General features: G+C 39.5%; 3 protein-coding genes across 3 annotated transcripts; 2 read left to right on the forward strand and 1 right to left on the reverse strand.

The window, feature by feature from the left end:
• Nucleotides 1-849: 849 nt before the first annotated feature.
• Nucleotides 850-3,243, forward strand: mrpl51 (mitochondrial ribosomal protein L51). Its single transcript, XM_073485485.1, has 4 exons — nucleotides 850-1,015; nucleotides 1,241-1,343; nucleotides 2,259-2,366; nucleotides 2,829-3,243. Exons 2-4 carry the CDS (start codon nucleotides 1,253-1,255, stop codon nucleotides 3,023-3,025), a joined length of 396 nt encoding a protein of 131 aa, XP_073341586.1. The 5' UTR covers nucleotides 850-1,015; nucleotides 1,241-1,252; the 3' UTR covers nucleotides 3,026-3,243.
• A 1,190-nt stretch (nucleotides 3,244-4,433) lies between these two features.
• On the forward strand, nucleotides 4,434-8,572 carry LOC141011471 (vesicle-associated membrane protein 1-like). The gene is made up of 4 exons (XM_073484633.1): nucleotides 4,434-4,444; nucleotides 7,090-7,234; nucleotides 7,967-8,125; nucleotides 8,513-8,572. The coding sequence occupies exons 1-4, from the start codon at nucleotides 4,434-4,436 to the stop codon at nucleotides 8,570-8,572; spliced, it is 375 nt and encodes a 124-aa protein (XP_073340734.1).
• A 3,681-nt stretch (nucleotides 8,573-12,253) lies between these two features.
• Nucleotides 12,254-18,556, reverse strand: tapbpl (TAP binding protein like). The gene is made up of 8 exons (XM_073484542.1): nucleotides 18,202-18,556; nucleotides 17,221-17,433; nucleotides 16,865-17,134; nucleotides 16,569-16,769; nucleotides 15,062-15,229; nucleotides 14,876-14,979; nucleotides 14,510-14,735; nucleotides 12,254-14,144 (listed from the first exon to the last, which is right to left on the reverse strand). Exons 1-8 carry the CDS (start codon nucleotides 18,251-18,253, stop codon nucleotides 14,077-14,079), a joined length of 1,302 nt encoding a protein of 433 aa, XP_073340643.1. The 5' UTR covers nucleotides 18,254-18,556; the 3' UTR covers nucleotides 12,254-14,076.
• Nucleotides 18,557-18,977: the final 421 nt, after the last annotated feature.

Genomic DNA, 18,977 nt, shown 5'->3' on the forward strand with positions numbered 1-18,977 from the left:
TGATTTACTCATCCTGCACGTACGTATTGATTTATCCTTTATCATTTGTATTGTGTGTCTTTTTAGTCTACTGTGGATCCAAAGTCTCTCAGCTATCTTTTTGCATATTTAAAAGAAGGTTAAAAAAGTTTCTTGCAGCACACATGCAGGCACTTACAGTAAGACAGCAGCTCTTCTCTGCACAGGTCATTGCAGTGTGGTTTATGTTAAAGCTGAACGGAATCTAATGTTTTTTTAAAAAATGTTTTGTCTGGTTTGAATTTCCACACACATGCCGACGTCTTAGCCATAATGAAATTAAGACAAAGATCAGTTTTGGCGTACTTGCTTCTTTGAAAATGACAAAATATTCCATCTAGGTCTTTAGAACAGTAAGACTGAAAGTATCAGTATCTGTGTCTGTGCGTCTGTGTGTTTTGGGTGTGTGTGTGATGAGAGAGACAGAGACAAAGACAGAGAGAGAGAGTAGATAACATCATGGATGTCTGCAGGTTTTCATGTTTTCATTCCAGCTGATCTCACTAATTAAAACTGATCAGGTTTTCAGATTTTTTTTAGTTTGAACGAAGACCTGCAAACTTTCAGTTCTCCAACACTTAAATACATTATAACTAGACCACATGAAAGCTGACAGTGTACTCATTTTCTTCATGTAATATAGAGTTTGCCATAATAAAACAAAAAGCTGAAATCAGACTGTTTTTCAGAGCTCATGACTTTCTAGACAAGTGTTGGTCCTCTGGTACTGCTAACTCCCTCTACTGGGTTAAAAATGTAGTAAAAACAGCAAAGACTGTCAAGCGATTGTTTTTGCGCCTCTCCAATGACAATACGGTACCAGCGCTATGCATTGTGGGACACAGAGTAAGATGGAGGCGGCCAGCAGGAGCATGTTGAAGCCTCAATAACATAAAGTTTTAAGTGTTATATAACTGTATAAGGCTATCATTTATGTTGTGTTGTAACAATATCAAAGATTAAATTGACACATCATCGCTGCTGGAGCTGGAAACGGGTAATGTTCGCGGTTATACCGCATTTAATGTAGCTAACGTGCTAGCGAAAGCTAAAGCTAAGGGTCAATGTGAAAATACTTGAAAAGCTAACGAAGCTAACGCTGTGTTTGATAGAAAGAAAACCTGACCTGCTAACACGTTAAAACACAGAGACTGAGCGTCGAATAACCATTTTAAAACGGAATACCTTAAATGTAAAGCTGAATTTTATTGTGTTCACGTAGACAACGTCAGTCATGTCTGTACTGGGAGGGTTACTGAAGGCTGGAGCGTCCTTCTGTCAGTCTGCTGGGACTCTGCTCCACACAGCGAGGACCATTTCTACAGGTGAGCACTGTTACTGATTTTAATATGCACTGATAATTAATGTGTAGCCTCAATCAGTTTGTTTTGTGTCTGTACTGCAGCAGCATCAGCGTTACATCTTATGCCTACAGTGCATGCTCTTGTTAATTCTGTCAGTGACTATGCATGGCCACTGGGTGAAATAAAATCAATCAAGACAGTCTTAATTCCCCACTGCAGAAATTAGGTCAGCAACAGCACCAGAAACAGAGCACATAGGGATCCAAAACTAGTACAACGGCACCATAAATCAAAACTAGAAACCATCTGCCAGTATAAAGAAGGAAAGGAGAGCAAACATTAAGATGGAAAAATGTACAATAGAAAAAGCTTTATACATCACCTAAGGTCAGTATACTTATATTTACTTCCCAGTGTGCATTAAAGGGGCACTATGTAGTTTTGCAGAAGAAATTCAAACTCAGTTTTATATTAAATTTTACAATATTATTGAGGTAACAATACAAACTCAGAGGGTGCTGCAATGCTGCGTCTTAGCCTCATATTTTCTGCTCTGTTTATCGGCTAGATAATTCCGATAAACGTGGCGATGATTTAGTGGTCTGATCCATCCGTGATTTTCATTATTGTTTTGTTTTTAAAATTAAATAATTGATCGTTTGTAATGCCTATTACTGTGTCCAAATGTTTTCAAATAATTTAGTTTTGTTTGTCTGAACAACAGTCTAAAACACAAATAGTCCAGTTTACAGTGATACAAAGTAGAAAAGTAAATATTTGGCATTTGTTCAGGATAAATGACTTATTGAAAAATGATTGCAAAAAATGTCTTGATTAATTTTATGTTGATCTTGTAATCAATCTACTTGTAGCAGCACTAAGGGCAAATCACATTTAAATACTCAATACTGACATGAAACGATGCGTCTTCTTCAGGTACATGCTGCCTGATCAGGATGCATGCCATCCCTGAGCTGAAGAAGGTGGACAGGTGGACTGAGAAGAGGAGCATGTATGGAGTTTATGATAACATCGGCATCTTAGGTAAGTCTCCAGAACCAGCTAAAGCCTTTCTTGAGACCCCCTCTCTGTTTGTTTGTGGTTTAGTTGAATGAAGTCAGTGTAATGTTCATTGTGTTTTTAATGTAATCAGTTTGCTGATTAAGTTTGCTTGTTAGTGTTGGAGAACAAAGAACCAAAGCCAAGTGGTAGGTCATGATATATGGGGTACAAAAGGCATAATGGAGAATCAGTGAGCGTGCATAAAAACGTACCATATCAAAGAAAAGATAAATTGTGTTTACATGGGTAAAGGCCAAAAAATTGTGTGATCAGTTCAACACGCCAGCTCAGATGGTGCCTTGATGAGTTTTGATTTGTACCCCAGTTCCCAACTCTTTCCCAACTGTGCTTTTTTTTTTCTTTTCAGTTTTTTGCTTTCTTTCTCTCTTCTTTATCCCAACTACTGTGCATATACAAACCTATCTCCTCACTTTGTGTCTGTAGGGGACTTTAAAGCTCATCCCAAAGACCTTATTGTGGCTCCCTGCTGGGTGAAGGCTTTCAAAGGCAACGAACTGCAGCGTCTAATTAGAAAGAAGAGGATGGTGGGAGACAGAATGATGACTCTGGACAGACATAACCTGGAGAAGAGGCTCCGCTTCCTCTACAGACGCTTCAACCGCACTGGCAAACACCGCTAACATGGAACAAACTAAACTGGCAAATACATCAGACCAGCCAATAAGGACTGTTTGAATCGGTGTGATTTCATGCTGTCAATAGCTGTATATTGCCATTTTTTCTAAGTTAATATTATATAAAGAGAAATTGTGTGTGTTTCAGAGTGGCACACTTCCTGTATTCCTGTTTGTTTGTTTTTGGTCCCATTGAAATACATGATATAAAAACTAAAAATGAAGCCTTTTTGTTTAACTTATTCTAACCAACAAACTTCCTTTATCTCCCAGACACCAACAAGCTGGTTGCCTTTGCTATGATTCTTCTTTCATTCTTACCTGAGTATCTCAGAATAAAGAATGAGCATCAACTTAGAGAGTTCAGAGATCAGGATGAGGGGAACCATTAAAATATTAAATAAACGGTGAGTGTGCTTATTCGCGGGCCAACAATGAATACAGTGTTGATGCTCGGGTTTGCTCTAAAGTCACAGACCATTTTCAAAGCATCAATGAATATGTGCATCAATATTTTTTTCCATAATGATGACATTTATAATAATAAACTTTCTTTCTAAAGCACCTTTTTAAAACCAGAGTTACCCTACAATATAGCTACGAAGATAGCAAATCAGAGAGAAATAGGTGCAATATAACCAGATTTCAAGAGCAACAAAACCAGAAAGATATAGATAAACGAGAATGGTACTCAGTAGAGACCAGTCCCCTTTTGTACTCCCTCATGGACACCAGCCACCTAATACGCCTGATTTTTTTCCCTTTAAGATCCATGCATTATTCCCTGAGAAATTAAGGAAAATGTCGAAAACGCCCTGTTTCACAATGTTCCTGGATCTGTTCCTCTATCTGGATCAGCACCAAAAGTTAATGGGTTCTATTCTGGGCTGAGACCCATCCTGCATCCAAGTCTTGTGGAGATCCGTTCGATAGTTTTTGGTTCATCCTGCTGACAAACCAACCAACAAACAAACCGACACGAGTGAAAACAACCTCGTCATAGGTAAAAATATCAATATTAACAATCGCCATTTAAACATTTGAATAGACATGTAAGTATCCACTTGCTTGTTTGTAAGGTGTGTTTTTAAAACTGCACTGACTCAGCTGATCTGATATAAACGGGGAGTTTGATTCACAGTGTCGGGGCTAAACCAGCTGAAGCATGATCTCCTTTTATCTCCCAGCATGTGAACACAAGAGCAGATGTGAATTGAGAATATTTCATTCTAATAATATGCACTTTGATGCTTTTCATCAAAGCTCTTCCACAATAATAATGTAACACCAAGGGCTGAGGGGAATATCGAATTAGATGGCAGCTATTTTCTCCTATTCCACTACACGAGTACGAGTGAGGTCAGGCTCAGATGTTGGTTGATAAAACCTGAATCGTTCATCCTAAAGGTGAAGGATGGAGTTGAGGTCAGAGCTCTGTACAGGCCAGACAACTTCTCTGATAAAAAATGAAAAAATAATGAGAAATTCATTGCCTTTTTTACCTTGCTTTGTGCACAGGGGTACAGGGAGTTTTGTGGAAAGCCTAAAACTGTAGTTCCTAACCTTTGATCATAAGGTACATCTGAGTGGCCGTGAGATAAGAGAAAGAAAAAAACATGCATCTGCTACAAATTGTGCCACACATTTTGCCTTTCTACAGCTCACAAACACACAAACTGTGAGAAAAACAAATTATTTGATTTAAAGGATCACAAGTGGAAAAAAAAGGTTTTGAGACACTGGTCTAAAATGTCCTTGTGTGCTTAGATGGAAGTCCAAAACATCCACAGAACCAAAGTGCAAGGAATATGCAGATAAGGGTGTCCAAATACATTTGGCAATATAGAGTATATGTGTTATTTTGTTTTGTTTCATCTTCCATTCCTCTAATGGCCATTTCTCCTGAGACTTTTCCCTTTTTTTTTCACGGCTGACTTCACTCTTACACATGCACAGAACTGATGATCAAAATGTAAAAGGGAGCAGAGGTTGCAGACTCAAAGGAAGTCGGGATTAAATGAGAGCAAATACAAAGGGAAATGTCATGCAGGAGCAGTAGGATGGGGGGAGAATCCCAGGCCTGGGAGGAAACAGTCGAGTCAACACTCTGTAGGCATCCACTGTACCGCAGTGTCGTCCTGCCGCCCTATCCGACACAGAGAGCTGCAGTACTGCAAAGTGTGAAGGCAGAGAGAGGAGAGGAGGGGAGGAGGGGAGAGGAGAGGAGAGGAGAGGAGAAGAGGGGGAGGGGGGTACCGCACTGTCGTTACGAGTCCAAGTGGAGAAGGCAGGAGGAGAGACGCATTATTGCAGTAGCCTTACAGTGCCACAGCACTTTGCACGGGCGAAACTACCGCACAACACGCACATCCGAGAGAGAGAGAGAGACAGAGAGAGAGAGAGAGAGAGAGAGAGAGAGGTGGGGGGGTGACAGAAATCCAAGACAGACAACTGAATTCTCATGACTGCACTTTTTTTTTCTTCTTCTGTTTTTTTTGTCGTCTCCCTTAATTTTTGAAATTGCACGCATTTGCCAGTAGCTCTCAGAAGAGGCAACTCGAGCGAGCAGCCAATCACCGCTGCGCCTCAGCCTCCAGCAGCAGCAGCTCTGTAAGGACTCTATAAAGCCAGCATCATCACTCGGACGAGCTGGAAGCAGCATCCGTGGATATTTTTTTTATTACTATTCATCCTGCATGGATTATAATTCAGAAGTACTTTTCTCCTGAGCTCCTTCACTTCCTGCTCACACAGTGAATTATCACCTGAGCCTTTGAACGTGTCTCGGTATTGCGGTACTTTGCTGACGACTTGCAGTATAAACGCACCGCTAGAAGATCTGCTCCACTGCGCCAAGAGTCCCCCTCCTCTGCTCACTGTCCGCACGCCACTTTACTCACTTCACTCACTGAGAAATTGGACTTTTGTTTGCGCCACTGCCTGGAAATCCTCGTCTCTTTTTTTCTTTGATCCTGCTGTTGTTTTTTTTCTTCTCCTTCTTCTCCTTCTTCTTGTACTTCAGACCCTCCCTCTCCTGCCTCCCCTCCTCCTCCTCCTCCTCTTCCTCCTCTTCCTCATCCTCCTCCGCTGGCCGTGAGTCAGTTCAAACAGCTGCATAGAAGATGTGAGTATAAATGCGGCTTTTCTGCTGCGCTCTTTTCACTACAACAAAATGCAAAACCTCTCTCAAGCTGCTCTAGATGGAAATGCATTCAAACCAGCTCATTTCCTTGCATGTTTTTCAATGAGGGGCTCTGAAACTGAACTGATTTCTTTCAGCCTGATGGATTTTGCTGACGCAAGTAAAATTTTCCGTCACAGCATCACTGAATTATGTATGCAGGGATTGACTGCTGCCACTCTAGAGCCTCGGGTAGAGTTATTTTGAGCTTTTTAGATCATTTTACGCGAAAAAAAAAAATAATGTTATATCTCATTATGGTTCTGAGGGTTTGAGGTCACCATCACCTGCTTTCTTGTCAAATGACTGATGCTTCATGACTTTTTCGTCCTGCTGCTGCAGTGGCTGTGATTTATATTAAATTGTCCACCAGGCATGATCCGCTGAGGAGCTTGTTTGCTCAGTTTTAAACCTCCGGTACCCATTCCTCCTCTCCCCTCTGCTGGATTAACCCTTTCACCCTTTCTACACCTCACTTTCCAGCCTTACCTTCTCCTCTAAATCCGGCCCAGCTCGCTGTAATCCATCACAAGAACTTCTCCCCTCTTTTGTTCTCACCATAATCTCCTGCTCTCAGAGGACTTTATGTTTCTTGCTTTCCATCTGTGGCCTATATTTTCTTTCTTACCGTTGCATCTTCTTTTTTTATCCTACCCCATCCTTCACCTGCTTCTTTTTTCATCCTCTCTCATCCTCGTCCTCTCATCCCCTTTACATCCCTTGCATGATGTGCAGTTGTCTTCTTTTGTTATGTGCTAAAGGTTAGATCTCATCATTTTTTTTTCCAATGAGAATAAAGTTAAGTGCTCTCTACATGAGATGAACATACATCAGTTATCAGAATATCAACTCAATTTCTCGTCCTCCTCCTCCTCGTGCTTCATCTTAGGTCTGCCCCAGATGCCGCAGCCGGAGCCCCCGGTGCTCCAGGAGCCCCCGGTGCAGATGGAGCCCCAGGCGGCGGCCCACCTGCAGGCCCACCCAATACCTCCAGCAACCGCAGGCTACAGCAGACACAGGCCCAAGTCGAAGAGGTGAGCTTGAGCAGGCCCGATGCGTCAGTCAAGAAATATCTGGATTTATTGTGTATGCACAGTGCTTAAACCAGAGACAATCAAGCATGTAAAAATGCTTTGTTGTTGCTCTTATGTTCTCTGGAAAAGTATGCTCTTGTTCTATCCTATTAAAATGGATTGTTATAATTTCATTTACAGCACTTAAAATACAAGCTGAGTTAAGCAAAAATCCATTGGAATTTTACAAATTGGTATGAGGCTACAGTGCAGCCTTTTACAGGAATCTGTATTTTCACTCGTTTTTTTGTGATTAAAAAAGAAGAAACTCCTTTTGACTAATGACCAAGTAACTCATAAACTACAAGGAGTTACATCAAATGCTTGGGTTCAGACTTTTGGCATTTTTAAAAGAAAATCAACTTTGGATAAGAATAAAGAAAGATAAATATGTGGACTCAAAAGTTTGTGCAGCCACATGTTTTGACAGTTTCCAAAACAAATGTTGGGTTTTTACCTTGAACAGAAAAAAAATCTGTGGGGCTTTTCCTTAACATACTAAATATAGCCTCGTATGTAATGCTGCAATTTGCAAATGCATAGCGACTACTCATTTATGATATGGGGTGTAGCTTCAGAAAGCCTTTTGTCCCCCATGTTGCTTTCCTTTAACCATGCTTGTCATCCTCTTTGTCTCCCCCCTCCCACCCCACCCCTGCCAAATGCTTTCTCATCCTCGCCGCTGTGGGCTAGGTGGTGGACATCATGAGGGTGAATGTTGACAAGGTTTTGGAAAGGGACCAGAAGCTTTCAGAGCTGGATGACAGGGCGGACGCTCTCCAAGCCGGAGCCTCCCAGTTTGAAAGCTGCGCAGCCAAGCTAAAGAACAAGTACTGGTGGAAGAACTGCAAGGTGGGCACATTAGTGTGGGTGCATTAAACAGATTGTTGTTACCGAAAGATACTCACAATATAATCTATTAGTGGTGTACAGAGGTATATTATGTATATAGAGTGTTTGAATCAGATCCTCAGCTATTTTATTTTAGAGCATCAAACTACTGTTCATGCTGAGGTGAACACACAGCGTCTGTTCCACACACTAATCTGTTAATGAGCTGCTGTGGAAGACTGAACAGATGCTTTGGGGAAAATGAGAAAAAAGAGGTCTGTTATTGTAGCAACTCAGAAATACTCAAGAGATTGCACCACTACAGCAAACGCAAATAATCTCAGGTGTCTTAAATATTTCTTTTAGAACTGCACACACTCACTTAATGTTATTGTTTTCTCCTTTCAGATGATGATCATGATGGGGATCATTGGAGTCATTGTGGTTGGAATAATATTCTGTGAGTAGAAGATCTTGATATTAATACAAAGATTGATAAATCTGTTGACTGTCTATGACAGACAGGTTGATGTACAGGCTTTTATGAATAGCAACTGCTCATATGGTGTTAGCCTGTCAGTATGTGATAGTGTTTATGTATTAGTGCTGTTAATTGTACAGGAAATTAAGATACAGAGATGATTTTGTTAAAGGTGCACTATGTAGTTTTGGTGACAATATTTTAATCAGAAGTGAAAGATCTTCACTCATTTTTAATGCCCAAACAAACTAAATAAACAAACTCTTTGTTTTCATGACTGAACAAGGTGAGTAAACAAACTGACCTTAAAGGACAACACAGTTTCATACTGTTTTATTTATATGTGGCGGACCCTGCCACCTTTCTAGCTTCAAACAGTGTTCTGGGGACTTTATTTTCCTCTGAGAACAGCTTTTTTATTCAGTCATGGAAAAAAAATAATATTTCTGAGTTTGTATTATTACCTCATTAATATTGTAAATATTAAAATTCAGAGTTTTAATTTCTTCTTCAAATCTTCATAGTGCCCCTTTAAAGGATGCTGGCAGGTAAAAGAGGACACTAAGATATTATCAGGAAAAACAGGAATACAAACCGACAAACCGAGCGCATGGATTAGGGCAACAAACTTTATTCAAAGTGAACGTTTTGACGCCAAACAGTACAAAGATCCACATACTCTTTAATAACCCCTGATGAGGACCTAATCCAGCACCAGCTGGAGGTAGGTAGGGCTCACAATTAGAAAGGTTGACTTGATAGACATACTAGTAAAATTCCCAGAAGATCAACTTATCATGAACAACAATTAGCCTCAACAATAGAAAAAGTTGCATCCATTTAGAAATCCTCCCTAAAAGGAGACCTATTACACTTTTCTGTTTTTTCCCTTCCCTTCAGTGTTTTATGTTCATGTGCATGTCAGAGATCTTGAAAGCTAAATAGGTCATAGCACGAACAGAAGCTCCTTTCTCCCACAGAAAACTCTGCTCCCGAAACGCCTCGTCAGTAGCCCCTCCTTTAATCCTGTGACTTTGTGACATCACATTACATCACCATGTCACACATTTATGCCTAGCGGCTAGTTTGGCATGTTGTTGCCGGTGCCGTCGTCAAGATTGTGTGAGCTGACCAATCAGAGGAGACTGGGTATTCAGGAGGAGGGGCCTTAAAGAGACAGGAGCTTAAACAGAGTGTTTTAGACGGGGGGAATACAGTGCAGCAGCACTGGACAGTATGAGAAATTGGATGAGGTTTTTGAGTGTTAAGGATGTAAACCTATTCTAGTAGTAACCCAAAATAAAAGTATGAAAAAAGTATAAAGTAGACAATAAACATTACTTAAAATGTAAGTACCACAGTAGTAGAAAGGTAGATATTCTCTCAGATAGCCTCCCTTAAATGAGTATATCAAACAGCACTGGCTGGAAAAACACGGAGAGGAACCAAGATATCATTTGTATTTCTGCTCTAACAAGCTCACATCTGGCCGGCCTGCTTCTGCTCTAATTGTCAATTATTCATAATTCCTTATTACAGTAAATTATTGATATAACACCAACCTGACCAGTCTTTTTTTAAATGTTAAAACAAACCTGTAAACACTTTATCAGACGGAGAGAGCTCAGCTGACTCTTCTATATTTGCTGATGTTTTGCCAGATCCATTAGACTAATGACTTCCCCTCTCCTTCATTTGCAGTGTACTTCTTCTACTGAGCTCAGCCCATCAATACAGATGGATATGGACTTGAGAATGATATGAGAGGGAAGAGAAAAAAAAAAGAAACCCAAGCGCCCCCTTTTATCCGTCCTCTCCTTCCTCTCTTCACACAGTCTTCCATCAAACCATCTTGCACTTACACATGACAGTAGTGTTTCTAGGTGTCTCTGCTCTCTTCGTCCCTCCTTTCCCTCCCTTCTTCTTGCTTTCTTCCACTCCTTTGAGCGTCTAGTCTCACTCACTCTCTCCTGTCTCTGCACCTCATGTATTATTGAAGGACGCAGCAGGCGGAGGGAAAGAGGAAGAAAGAAAAGGGAAGGAGGGAGAGAGAAAATTCATGTGACACAGGGAACACACGGGGCTAAGCCCTCTGAAGGGAGCACTGGGGGGAAATGAACAATGTACAGGTGGTGAATATGTGCAGGGAGATTGAACAAGAGTTTGCAGTCCTTTCTTCCCCAGATACGCCAAAGCTTGTTCATATTACCTTTTTTGAGAGTCCTACATTTGTAAATTGATATTACATGCCCAACTAACACACTCCTCCTGTCACACCTGCTCCCACCATTAATTACTAACACAAGGTCATGTTAGATTAAGATTATGGATATTTTTGTTGTATGCGTGTGTGTGTATTTGTGATTCAAAGCATTGTAGCCAATAGCTTTTTCCAAGTTTAGCTGATAAGCTTTTATTAGTAACGTTTTTCGTTTCCTGTCTAACTTTCTCTTATGTAGTTTGCAATGTTCAATAATAAGACAATAAGAGAAAGAAATTTGAAAAATGTACGAGACTGTGTGAGGATATGAGGAAAGGAAGAAATGATTCAGGGAAAAGAAGTAAGAATGCAGCATTTATGTCCTGTATGAATAAAACAACGTTAAGTCTGGACTGATAAACAATTATTTATAAATTAGTTGTATAACTATGCTTCACTTTACCTCGGTTCTTTGTACCACAGGTGGTGGCATAGTAACATGCACACAGACAAACAGACAAGCAGCCACTAACAGACAATCTACCGTACACATGAGCAGCCTGCTCCGACAGAGTCACAGCCATAGACAGATGAATGTGTAGCGGCACATTTCAAGCAAACGTGTTTGGAGAGGTCTGCAGACAAAGTGTTTCTTTGATTGTTGTTTGAGTTGATCTGATCCTCAAAAAGCAGGAAAATGGGAGAGAGGACATGATTTAGAAACGCTCCCCCCCTCACTCACATGAAAAGACTCACCTGTCACCTGCAGTATGGTAACGGCCAAAATGAGGTGTTTGTTTCTAACTTGCATGGCAAACGGTGTCCATAGTTTTGCCTATTTGTGTGACCTGTGTATCTGCCATTTCTGAATCTAACTGCCGATTGTACATTTTCTTTTGTTAGTCGTTTAAAGGACCTGTGTATAATGTCTTTCTGATCTGATAATTACTGCTTATGCAATGCAATGATGCTCAAGAGTCTGTTAAGATTTTGTTAATTTCACCTGCTTTTGAGACAAAAATAATATTCAGAGACTGCAGACAACTGCTACTATAGTGAACTGTTAAAAACATGTAGTATTGTATGGATAGAACAATAGTACCATCTGTCAGATTATGCTCCTGAAAATGTGTTTATAGATTCTTTCAGGTTTTCTGGGAGGGTTGTTGGATATAAAAGAAAAGTTAATTCTCCTCTCTTCGGACTGATTTTGAGAGTTGATCAAATTAAGAAAATATGAACAACCTTTATGTGAAAAATGCATTTATGCATAATTGTAGCAGATAACCATAATTATCTGATAATAATGTGCAACATATTATTAGGTAATTACCACATGAGATATGAGAACATTGTTTCGTGATTTACAACCTGAAAATGCAGTATGAGATGCAACTGGATTTGCGAAAAAAAACAAATGCATGCTTAACACTTTTGCTGATGCCAATAAATAAAACATCAACCGAACTGAGTGCTGACCTTTATTATATTCTCTTGACACATCGAGCCGATTCAGACCTTGTTAAAAAATATATATTTCTTTCTTATTACAGTATACACCAGACGTATTCAACTACTCTTTTAGAAGGACTATTTGAAAAAACAAGAGTATTTTTGTGATCAGCAACAGACATAACTAATGAATATGCCCACAAACAAAATGATCAAAGAGCCGGAATTGGGGTTTTCAAAGTGCCGCCAGTTGAATAGGTCTGGTATACACATTCTGATGGAAGCCATTTTATAAATGAGAAACCCTGTGATTTGTCTACCACAAAGCTTCAATCAACAAAATTAAAAATAGAGCTAATTAAATAAATGTACTTATATTGATAATGTCAAATAACTTAAAAAATGTTGCTAGGTCACAAAATCTTTCATTGTGAAAAGTAAATTACAAGAAGAGTCACAATATCAATACCACACACAAAAACAAGCAAGAACAAGCCACACAAACATTTAAAATGGTACCAATGAAAACAGTGCAAACAAAAAAAAACCTCAGATTTCCCTAATTCCATATTGTGTGTTGGTATGTTGCAACTTTTCAATGGAGATGCATTTTATTCACACTGAGTCAAATATTCGAACACAAAACTCTTTTTTAATAGCTGCATCAATCCATCAAATGGAAACATTCTGGACGTCTTGTGCCTGATTACATACGCAAAATAAACGCTTTACCTCAGCTAGAGTTTAAAACAAATTTCTGTTGGTTTTAACAATGTTTGGACACACAGCATGAGTTTGTAATGACTGGTGGGTGAGAGGGGTTGGAAAGGAAAATGCCAACTTACAGTATATCAGCAGTTACAAGTTCTCAGGTGAAACACATGAAAAATATTTTTTTTTTAAAAAGGGGGGAAAAAGGTCCATGGCCCTGTACTGATCAGTGGAACAAAGAAGCTAAAAATTCACAGTGTGAACAAGAAGGAAAAAAAAGAAAGGCTTGAATAACTCAGTCCTGTTTGAATCAGACCAATAACATTATGTCTTATTGCATGTCGTTTAGCGTGTAACATCTCGCTTCAGTCTAAGATGCTTGTCTTGTCTAGGATTGATACAACTTTGGAAATTTATTGATGGGCAACAGCATCGTAAAAAAAGGTTTTCATATACTTATACAAATTGAATTAAATATGTGACTGCACACATACTATTAAAGTCATCTCTTAAATACCCATATTCATAGTGCCACAGATTTGATATTTCTTTCCATGATTAAATTTGTGTGAGCAGTAATGCACAGCCTGGAGGAGCTGAGAGGGCCTACTGCCTACACGTGCACGATTCAACCTAATTATCACTACCTACAAACTTCAGAGAGTAAAAAAGAAACTTAAGTCCTCTGATACTCTGATGTAACAATGTAAATTAAGTTTCCAACACCACCCACAGGTAGGCACAGTTCATGAACACAGTATTTGAGAAATAATGAAACTGCAGTGGGTAATTCATGTTTTTTGCTGCAAAGTATCGTTTGGGATTCAAAATGTGGGTTTTATGGCAAATGCTTACAATTCAATATTATGCAGGTGGTGTAAATTCAAGCTCCAAACCTGCTCAGTGCAACTTGAGTAAGTAAATTTATGAAGCATAGAAAATGATACATCTAAATATTCAAATACAGTAGTTTCCCCCCAGTTCAGTAAAAGGCAAGAAGAGTTAAAATAACAAGTGAGGGCTTCTAATAAAATCACTTATAACTTACAGACTCACATATGACACAAAGTATGTTTTTCTGAGCTCAGTTTCCAGTCAGGATTGTCTGCAAGAATATCCCCTTCTAACTTATCTCATGACCTGGTAGAAGAAAAGCACAGTGATGATCAGGAAACCCAAAACCATCCAATAGGAATCTGTAGAGAGAAAGACACAGAACAGTTAAGAGAACAATACACAGAATGACCTGCAAATCAATCATTTGAAGTTTGTTAAATGTGCAAAATAACAATCTACTGCGGGATAATGTTATAGAAATCACAAACATAAACCTCGTAAAACCAGAAAATATTGTTTTAACACTTTTGTTTTTGTTCAGATGTTCCCCCTTGTTTCCAGTCTTTATGCTAAGCTAAGCTAACCGGTTGCTTACTATAGTTTATATTTGCTGTACAGATGTGGTGGTACTGATCTTCTATGCTAACTCGATGAAAGATTGTTTACCAAAATGTCAAACTATTTCTTTAAAAATACACAACGTCACACGTGTACAGTGTAATACCTGGTGGTGGACTTTCTACCACCACACTGACAGACAGGGGAGTGTCCATGGCCACGTGGGACACCCTGCAGATGATTTTAGTCCCAGGGGAGACACTGGAGGGCACAGTGAGCTGAGATGACAGGGAATAAGTCCCATCACCATGCTGCCGATGGCTGGATAGAGAGCCCTGATCTGGCAACAATGTAGGCTCTGTGTCTGTCGGAGAGAGGGATGACCACTCCATCTGAAAGGCAGAAACAAAATAAATCTATCAAACTTTATTTGTATTGCACCTTTCATAGAGGTTTTTGTGATTACATATCTGGTGACAGAATTGGCTCCTAATAGAAGACTGTACTATCTACGAACATACTAGTTACAGACCTGAGCATCCAGTGGATAGTATTTATTGCAGTGGCAGCTCAGTGTCGGAGGTGAGCTCGCCCTCATTACCAACTTCTCCTCTGAGAGTAAAACATGCGGCGGTTCTGAAGCAAAGAGCAACAGAGAGAAGACTTGAAAGACATTCTGTGGATTTTTTCTGAATTGAGAGATTAGATTGAAACTTACGTTTAATGTGGAGTTGAATGACCTGCTGGGCATGGAAGGGACCTACACTGACAGTACAGATGTACGTCCCCTCATCAGAAACCTTCAGCTTGGTCAGAGTCACAGAGGTGTCTCCCTCACTGACGACCCGGGCAGCATCCATGCTTGAGCCCTTCCTTTCCTCATGCACTGAGGACAAATGATTACAACAACAGTTGATAAACAGTTTTAAATCAATATCCTCTTACATGCTGTTTGTTGTAGTTAAGCAAATTTTTCAGGTATCTGTACTTTATGTTCTGTACTTAAAGTATTTTTTGTCGGACTTTTTATTTAATTCCTCACATTTTAACACCAATATCTCTACTTTACACTCTATACTCTTATATTCTATCTACATTTTTTTAAAACAGGCTCATTACTTTAGTTTTAATGCATTTTAGGGGAATCATTGATTGTTTTATTTTGCGTCACCGCCTTCTCAACATCACAAGACTGATTTCAACCTATCAGTGCATTTTACACGCAGCAGACATAGCGAGAAGAAACAACGTAAAAGACATAACGACATAAACAGACAGTTCGCTTTGCAGAGAAATGTCTGTCAGAGGGAAACTTTTTACTTTTATACCTGGAGTACATTTCAGAGCCTATACTTTCTTACTTTTACTTGAGTTAAGAAGTTTTATCAGTGCTTCTACGAACAAGGCGATGTATTTAAGTTTTATTCATGTTACAGTAAGACTTGCTTCCTCAGACTGACGTATCATCTGGTGTTTCCCCGGAAGTCCCCGGGGAACTAATGAAATGCACCATTACCGTGACATTTCTCTGGGTTTGAACATTGTTGGAAACATTTGGGATAATTGAAAAACACACCTCAATAAAATGTATAACAAAGGTCTAGTTGTTTTTAGAGATTTTAATGTGGAAATGTTACATATTATATCTTTGAGTGTTTAAATATTCAACGGCTTTTGATTACCCATTTATCATGTAGTTAAGAGGGATTCATTTGTTAAGTAATTGAACACACAAACTGATGTCTTGAAGGTGTCAAAGACTGGATCGCATAATTATGGACATCATAATACCACAAAAGTATTCATGTTTTGTCTGTAACTTTTGCAATTATCCATAATTTATGTTGTAGGTCTTGTGGTTTCACAGCTTATTTCATGATGCAATATTCTGCTGATTAATGCAACTTTTGAAATAATGCTAATTTAAATGCTTTTTACTACTACAGATAAAAAAAATAACTGTTTATCCCAAATATGTGAAGTTAAAATTTAGTTTTGTTTAATGTTAAAACTGCTGCTTGGCAAGGCTCCTTTCGTGTTTCTGAAGTTGGCCAGCACTTTTCTCATAATCTCACCAAAAATGAGCATTTAGAGTCCATTTGCATTTATTTATTCATGAACTTCCAGACCAATTAAGCCAAGTGGCACTAATGTACCATCGTAAGAGCCACAAAAAGTTATCCTTAGAGTTAAGACCCTGGATAAGGACACTGGCACGCACTTACCCACTGTGCTCCCTTCTGCATCGTCCAGCCTCGTCTTCATTTCAAGCACTTTTCGCCCTTTCCCCCTGTGCTGCAGTCGCCATTCAATGCCCAACTCCTGTGCTAAAGGTATCTCCTGCTGCTTGAAGCCACAGTTGAGGAGAACATCACCTCTCAGAGGTGCAGACACAGACTTAATGTGGGAAAACACCAGGAATAATACTGAGGGGAAGGAAGCAAAGACAACAAAGTAGTTAGACTGATGTTATTGCCTGTCTAACAAAACAAAATGGAAACAGTTAAACTCTGGATCTCACCCTCAGTCAGAAGAGTCCCCGACTGGCTAAGAGGCAGACCCAGTTTGTTTTGTATGATGGTCGACTGGTCCCTCTCAACCGTCAAAGTCTTCAGGATCAACGCAGTGCTGAACTCAACTCCCTCCACATTCAGGGAAACCATGAAATAAGCAGAGTCTGAACTGTCCTGGGATCCATGAGGGGAATAACGGCTTATTTCACACATCACCTCCTGCTCATTGCAGTCGGCGTGGAGCAACACATCTGCATCGGGGATCTCAGGTGATGAGACTGTCACAGAGGGATGAGAGGAGAAGTTCAACACGGGTTGCGTTTATATTACACCAAACTTTATAGTTAGAGAGGGCAGGGAAAACCTTTGGCTTCTAACAGGATGGCATCTGGGTCAGGGATCGAAGGCGGGACAAACGGAGTGAGTGTTTCAAGTGATTGGTCAGGAGCCACTGCAACCTCCCTTAAGACGAGAGTGGCTGGAGTCCGTGTGAAAAGGGAGCCTCCTCCCATTCCACCCATTCCAACTCCCTCCTCCACCAGGCTGCAGGACAGTACCACATCTGCAACGCCATTAGCTGAGAAAGAAGACAGATTAAAATAAATCAACAATCTTTAAAAAACTTTAATGATAAGTTTTTAACTATACACAATAAAATAGTGGAGATTAACCATCTTTAACTTACTGAAAAGTTCACATTTTCATCATAATCAGGTAAATGAATCCCAGGGAGTTTTATTAACCAGGACAAAGAGCAGAGCTTGATTTATGGGTACATTACTATTCGATATATTTAAAGTTTCCTGGAAATGTAATTTAATTTTGCACATATTCAGACAAATATAAATAAATATAAATATAAGACAGAGTTCTAAGACCTATTTCTATTTGTTTAGTTGTGTGGATTCAAGCCCAAATAAATATTTATTCATTCATTATTGAAAGCTTTTTTTCTTCATATGTGCTCAACTGTTTACTTGCTTTCAGACACATTTTACACTATTTCATGTTCATCTGACCTGCCATGCACTGACTAAATATTACAGACTACACAAGATTAGCAGTTAATTTGATTAATTAAATGGAAGTGTACAAAATGAACACCGTCTCTATTTTGCTTAAAATTAGTAATTAGTGCCAATTATATGTGTTTCTTTTTTTCTTCCTTTTTTACGGATTTCACAGAGCTGCATTATAAAACAATAACATAATGAGCTCTGTCAGACACTGTGACATGAAAGTTTATTACTGAGCTCGACAGCCAACTTAAGGTCACGTTTTTAGGACTACTACGTCCATGTCCACTATCAGTGCTGCATCAAAATGCAAAGATTAATGCTCTTACCATAAACGCACGTCAGAAAGCATCCAAAGAAAAGTACTTCAAACAGCATCATGGAGTCTAGTTTTCGTGTTTTAAGTGTTGCAGACAATGTTAAACGTTAATACAACAAGATAAACTGAAATAACTGCGTAGAACACAAAAGCACCTAAACACTTTCACTTTTGATTTCTAACGAGAGCTCATTGTGCCACAACACGGACTATTTCACAGTTTTTCTTGCATCCCATCGATCACGAGCTGTGCAGCGATACATATAATATCGATGAATATAAGATGATATATTGTTAAACTCTTGAGGTAGTCCAGGAGATACGAGCCAGTCTCACTGTGCGGCGCATGCGCACAGAGCAGCAGTGAACGTGCAAAAGTGAAAGTGAGCAGACTGTCCAATGACAGAGCAGCAGGCGCTGGGTCATGGGTCACTATGGAAACAAGCACCACCAACACACCGCCTTTCACTGAAATCACCCTGTAAGCTCGTTTTTTAAAAGCTTTTCAATGTAATGAAGTCCTTAAAAGTGGATTCATTTGTATTTGTTCGAAACGTGGATAGAGCTTCCCGTAGTTATGGTAGTAGAAGTGCGGTTGATAACTTTTTTGCCGACATGCTAATGCTACAGCCACAAGCCGGCTAGCTAACTCGGTGTAAACAATGCTGGAAACAGCTATCCTGGTATCACCGTGCTTACTAATGTACACAGTATTTTGTTTAATCTGTACACTTTGGCTATACAAATGAGATATTCTATCATAATAAGTGAGCTTTAGAGATGCTA

Source organism: Pagrus major, chromosome 17 (assembly GCF_040436345.1).
Source record: "Pagrus major chromosome 17, Pma_NU_1.0".
NCBI classification, from domain to species: domain Eukaryota; kingdom Metazoa; phylum Chordata; class Actinopteri; order Spariformes; family Sparidae; genus Pagrus; species Pagrus major.

What these genes read in the sequence shown, in the direction of transcription:
- tapbpl (XM_073484542.1), bottom strand. Translation starts at nt 18,253, where the DNA reads ATGATGCTGTTTGAAGTACTTTTCTTTGGATGCTTTCTGACGTGCGTT. An exon ending in CATTCAACTCCACATTAAAC is followed by an intron (nt 14,980 to 15,061) that starts GTAAGTTTCAAT and finishes TCTTTGCTTCAG; the next exon opens with AACCGCCGCATGTTTTACTC. An exon ending in GGTAGAAAGTCCACCACCAG is followed by an intron (nt 14,145 to 14,509) that starts GTATTACACTGT and finishes TTCTCTCTACAG; the next exon opens with ATTCCTATTGGATGGTTTTG.
- mrpl51 (XM_073485485.1), top strand. Translation starts at nt 1,253, where the DNA reads ATGTCTGTACTGGGAGGGTTACTGAAGGCTGGAGCGTCCTTCTGTCAG. An exon ending in AGCGAGGACCATTTCTACAG is followed by an intron (nt 1,344 to 2,258) that starts GTGAGCACTGTT and finishes CGTCTTCTTCAG; the next exon opens with GTACATGCTGCCTGATCAGG. An exon ending in TGATAACATCGGCATCTTAG is followed by an intron (nt 2,367 to 2,828) that starts GTAAGTCTCCAG and finishes TTGTGTCTGTAG; the next exon opens with GGGACTTTAAAGCTCATCCC.
- LOC141011471 (XM_073484633.1), top strand. An exon ending in CACAGGCCCAAGTCGAAGAG is followed by an intron (nt 7,235 to 7,966) that starts GTGAGCTTGAGC and finishes GCTGTGGGCTAG; the next exon opens with GTGGTGGACATCATGAGGGT. An exon ending in ACTGGTGGAAGAACTGCAAG is followed by an intron (nt 8,126 to 8,512) that starts GTGGGCACATTA and finishes TTCTCCTTTCAG; the next exon opens with ATGATGATCATGATGGGGAT.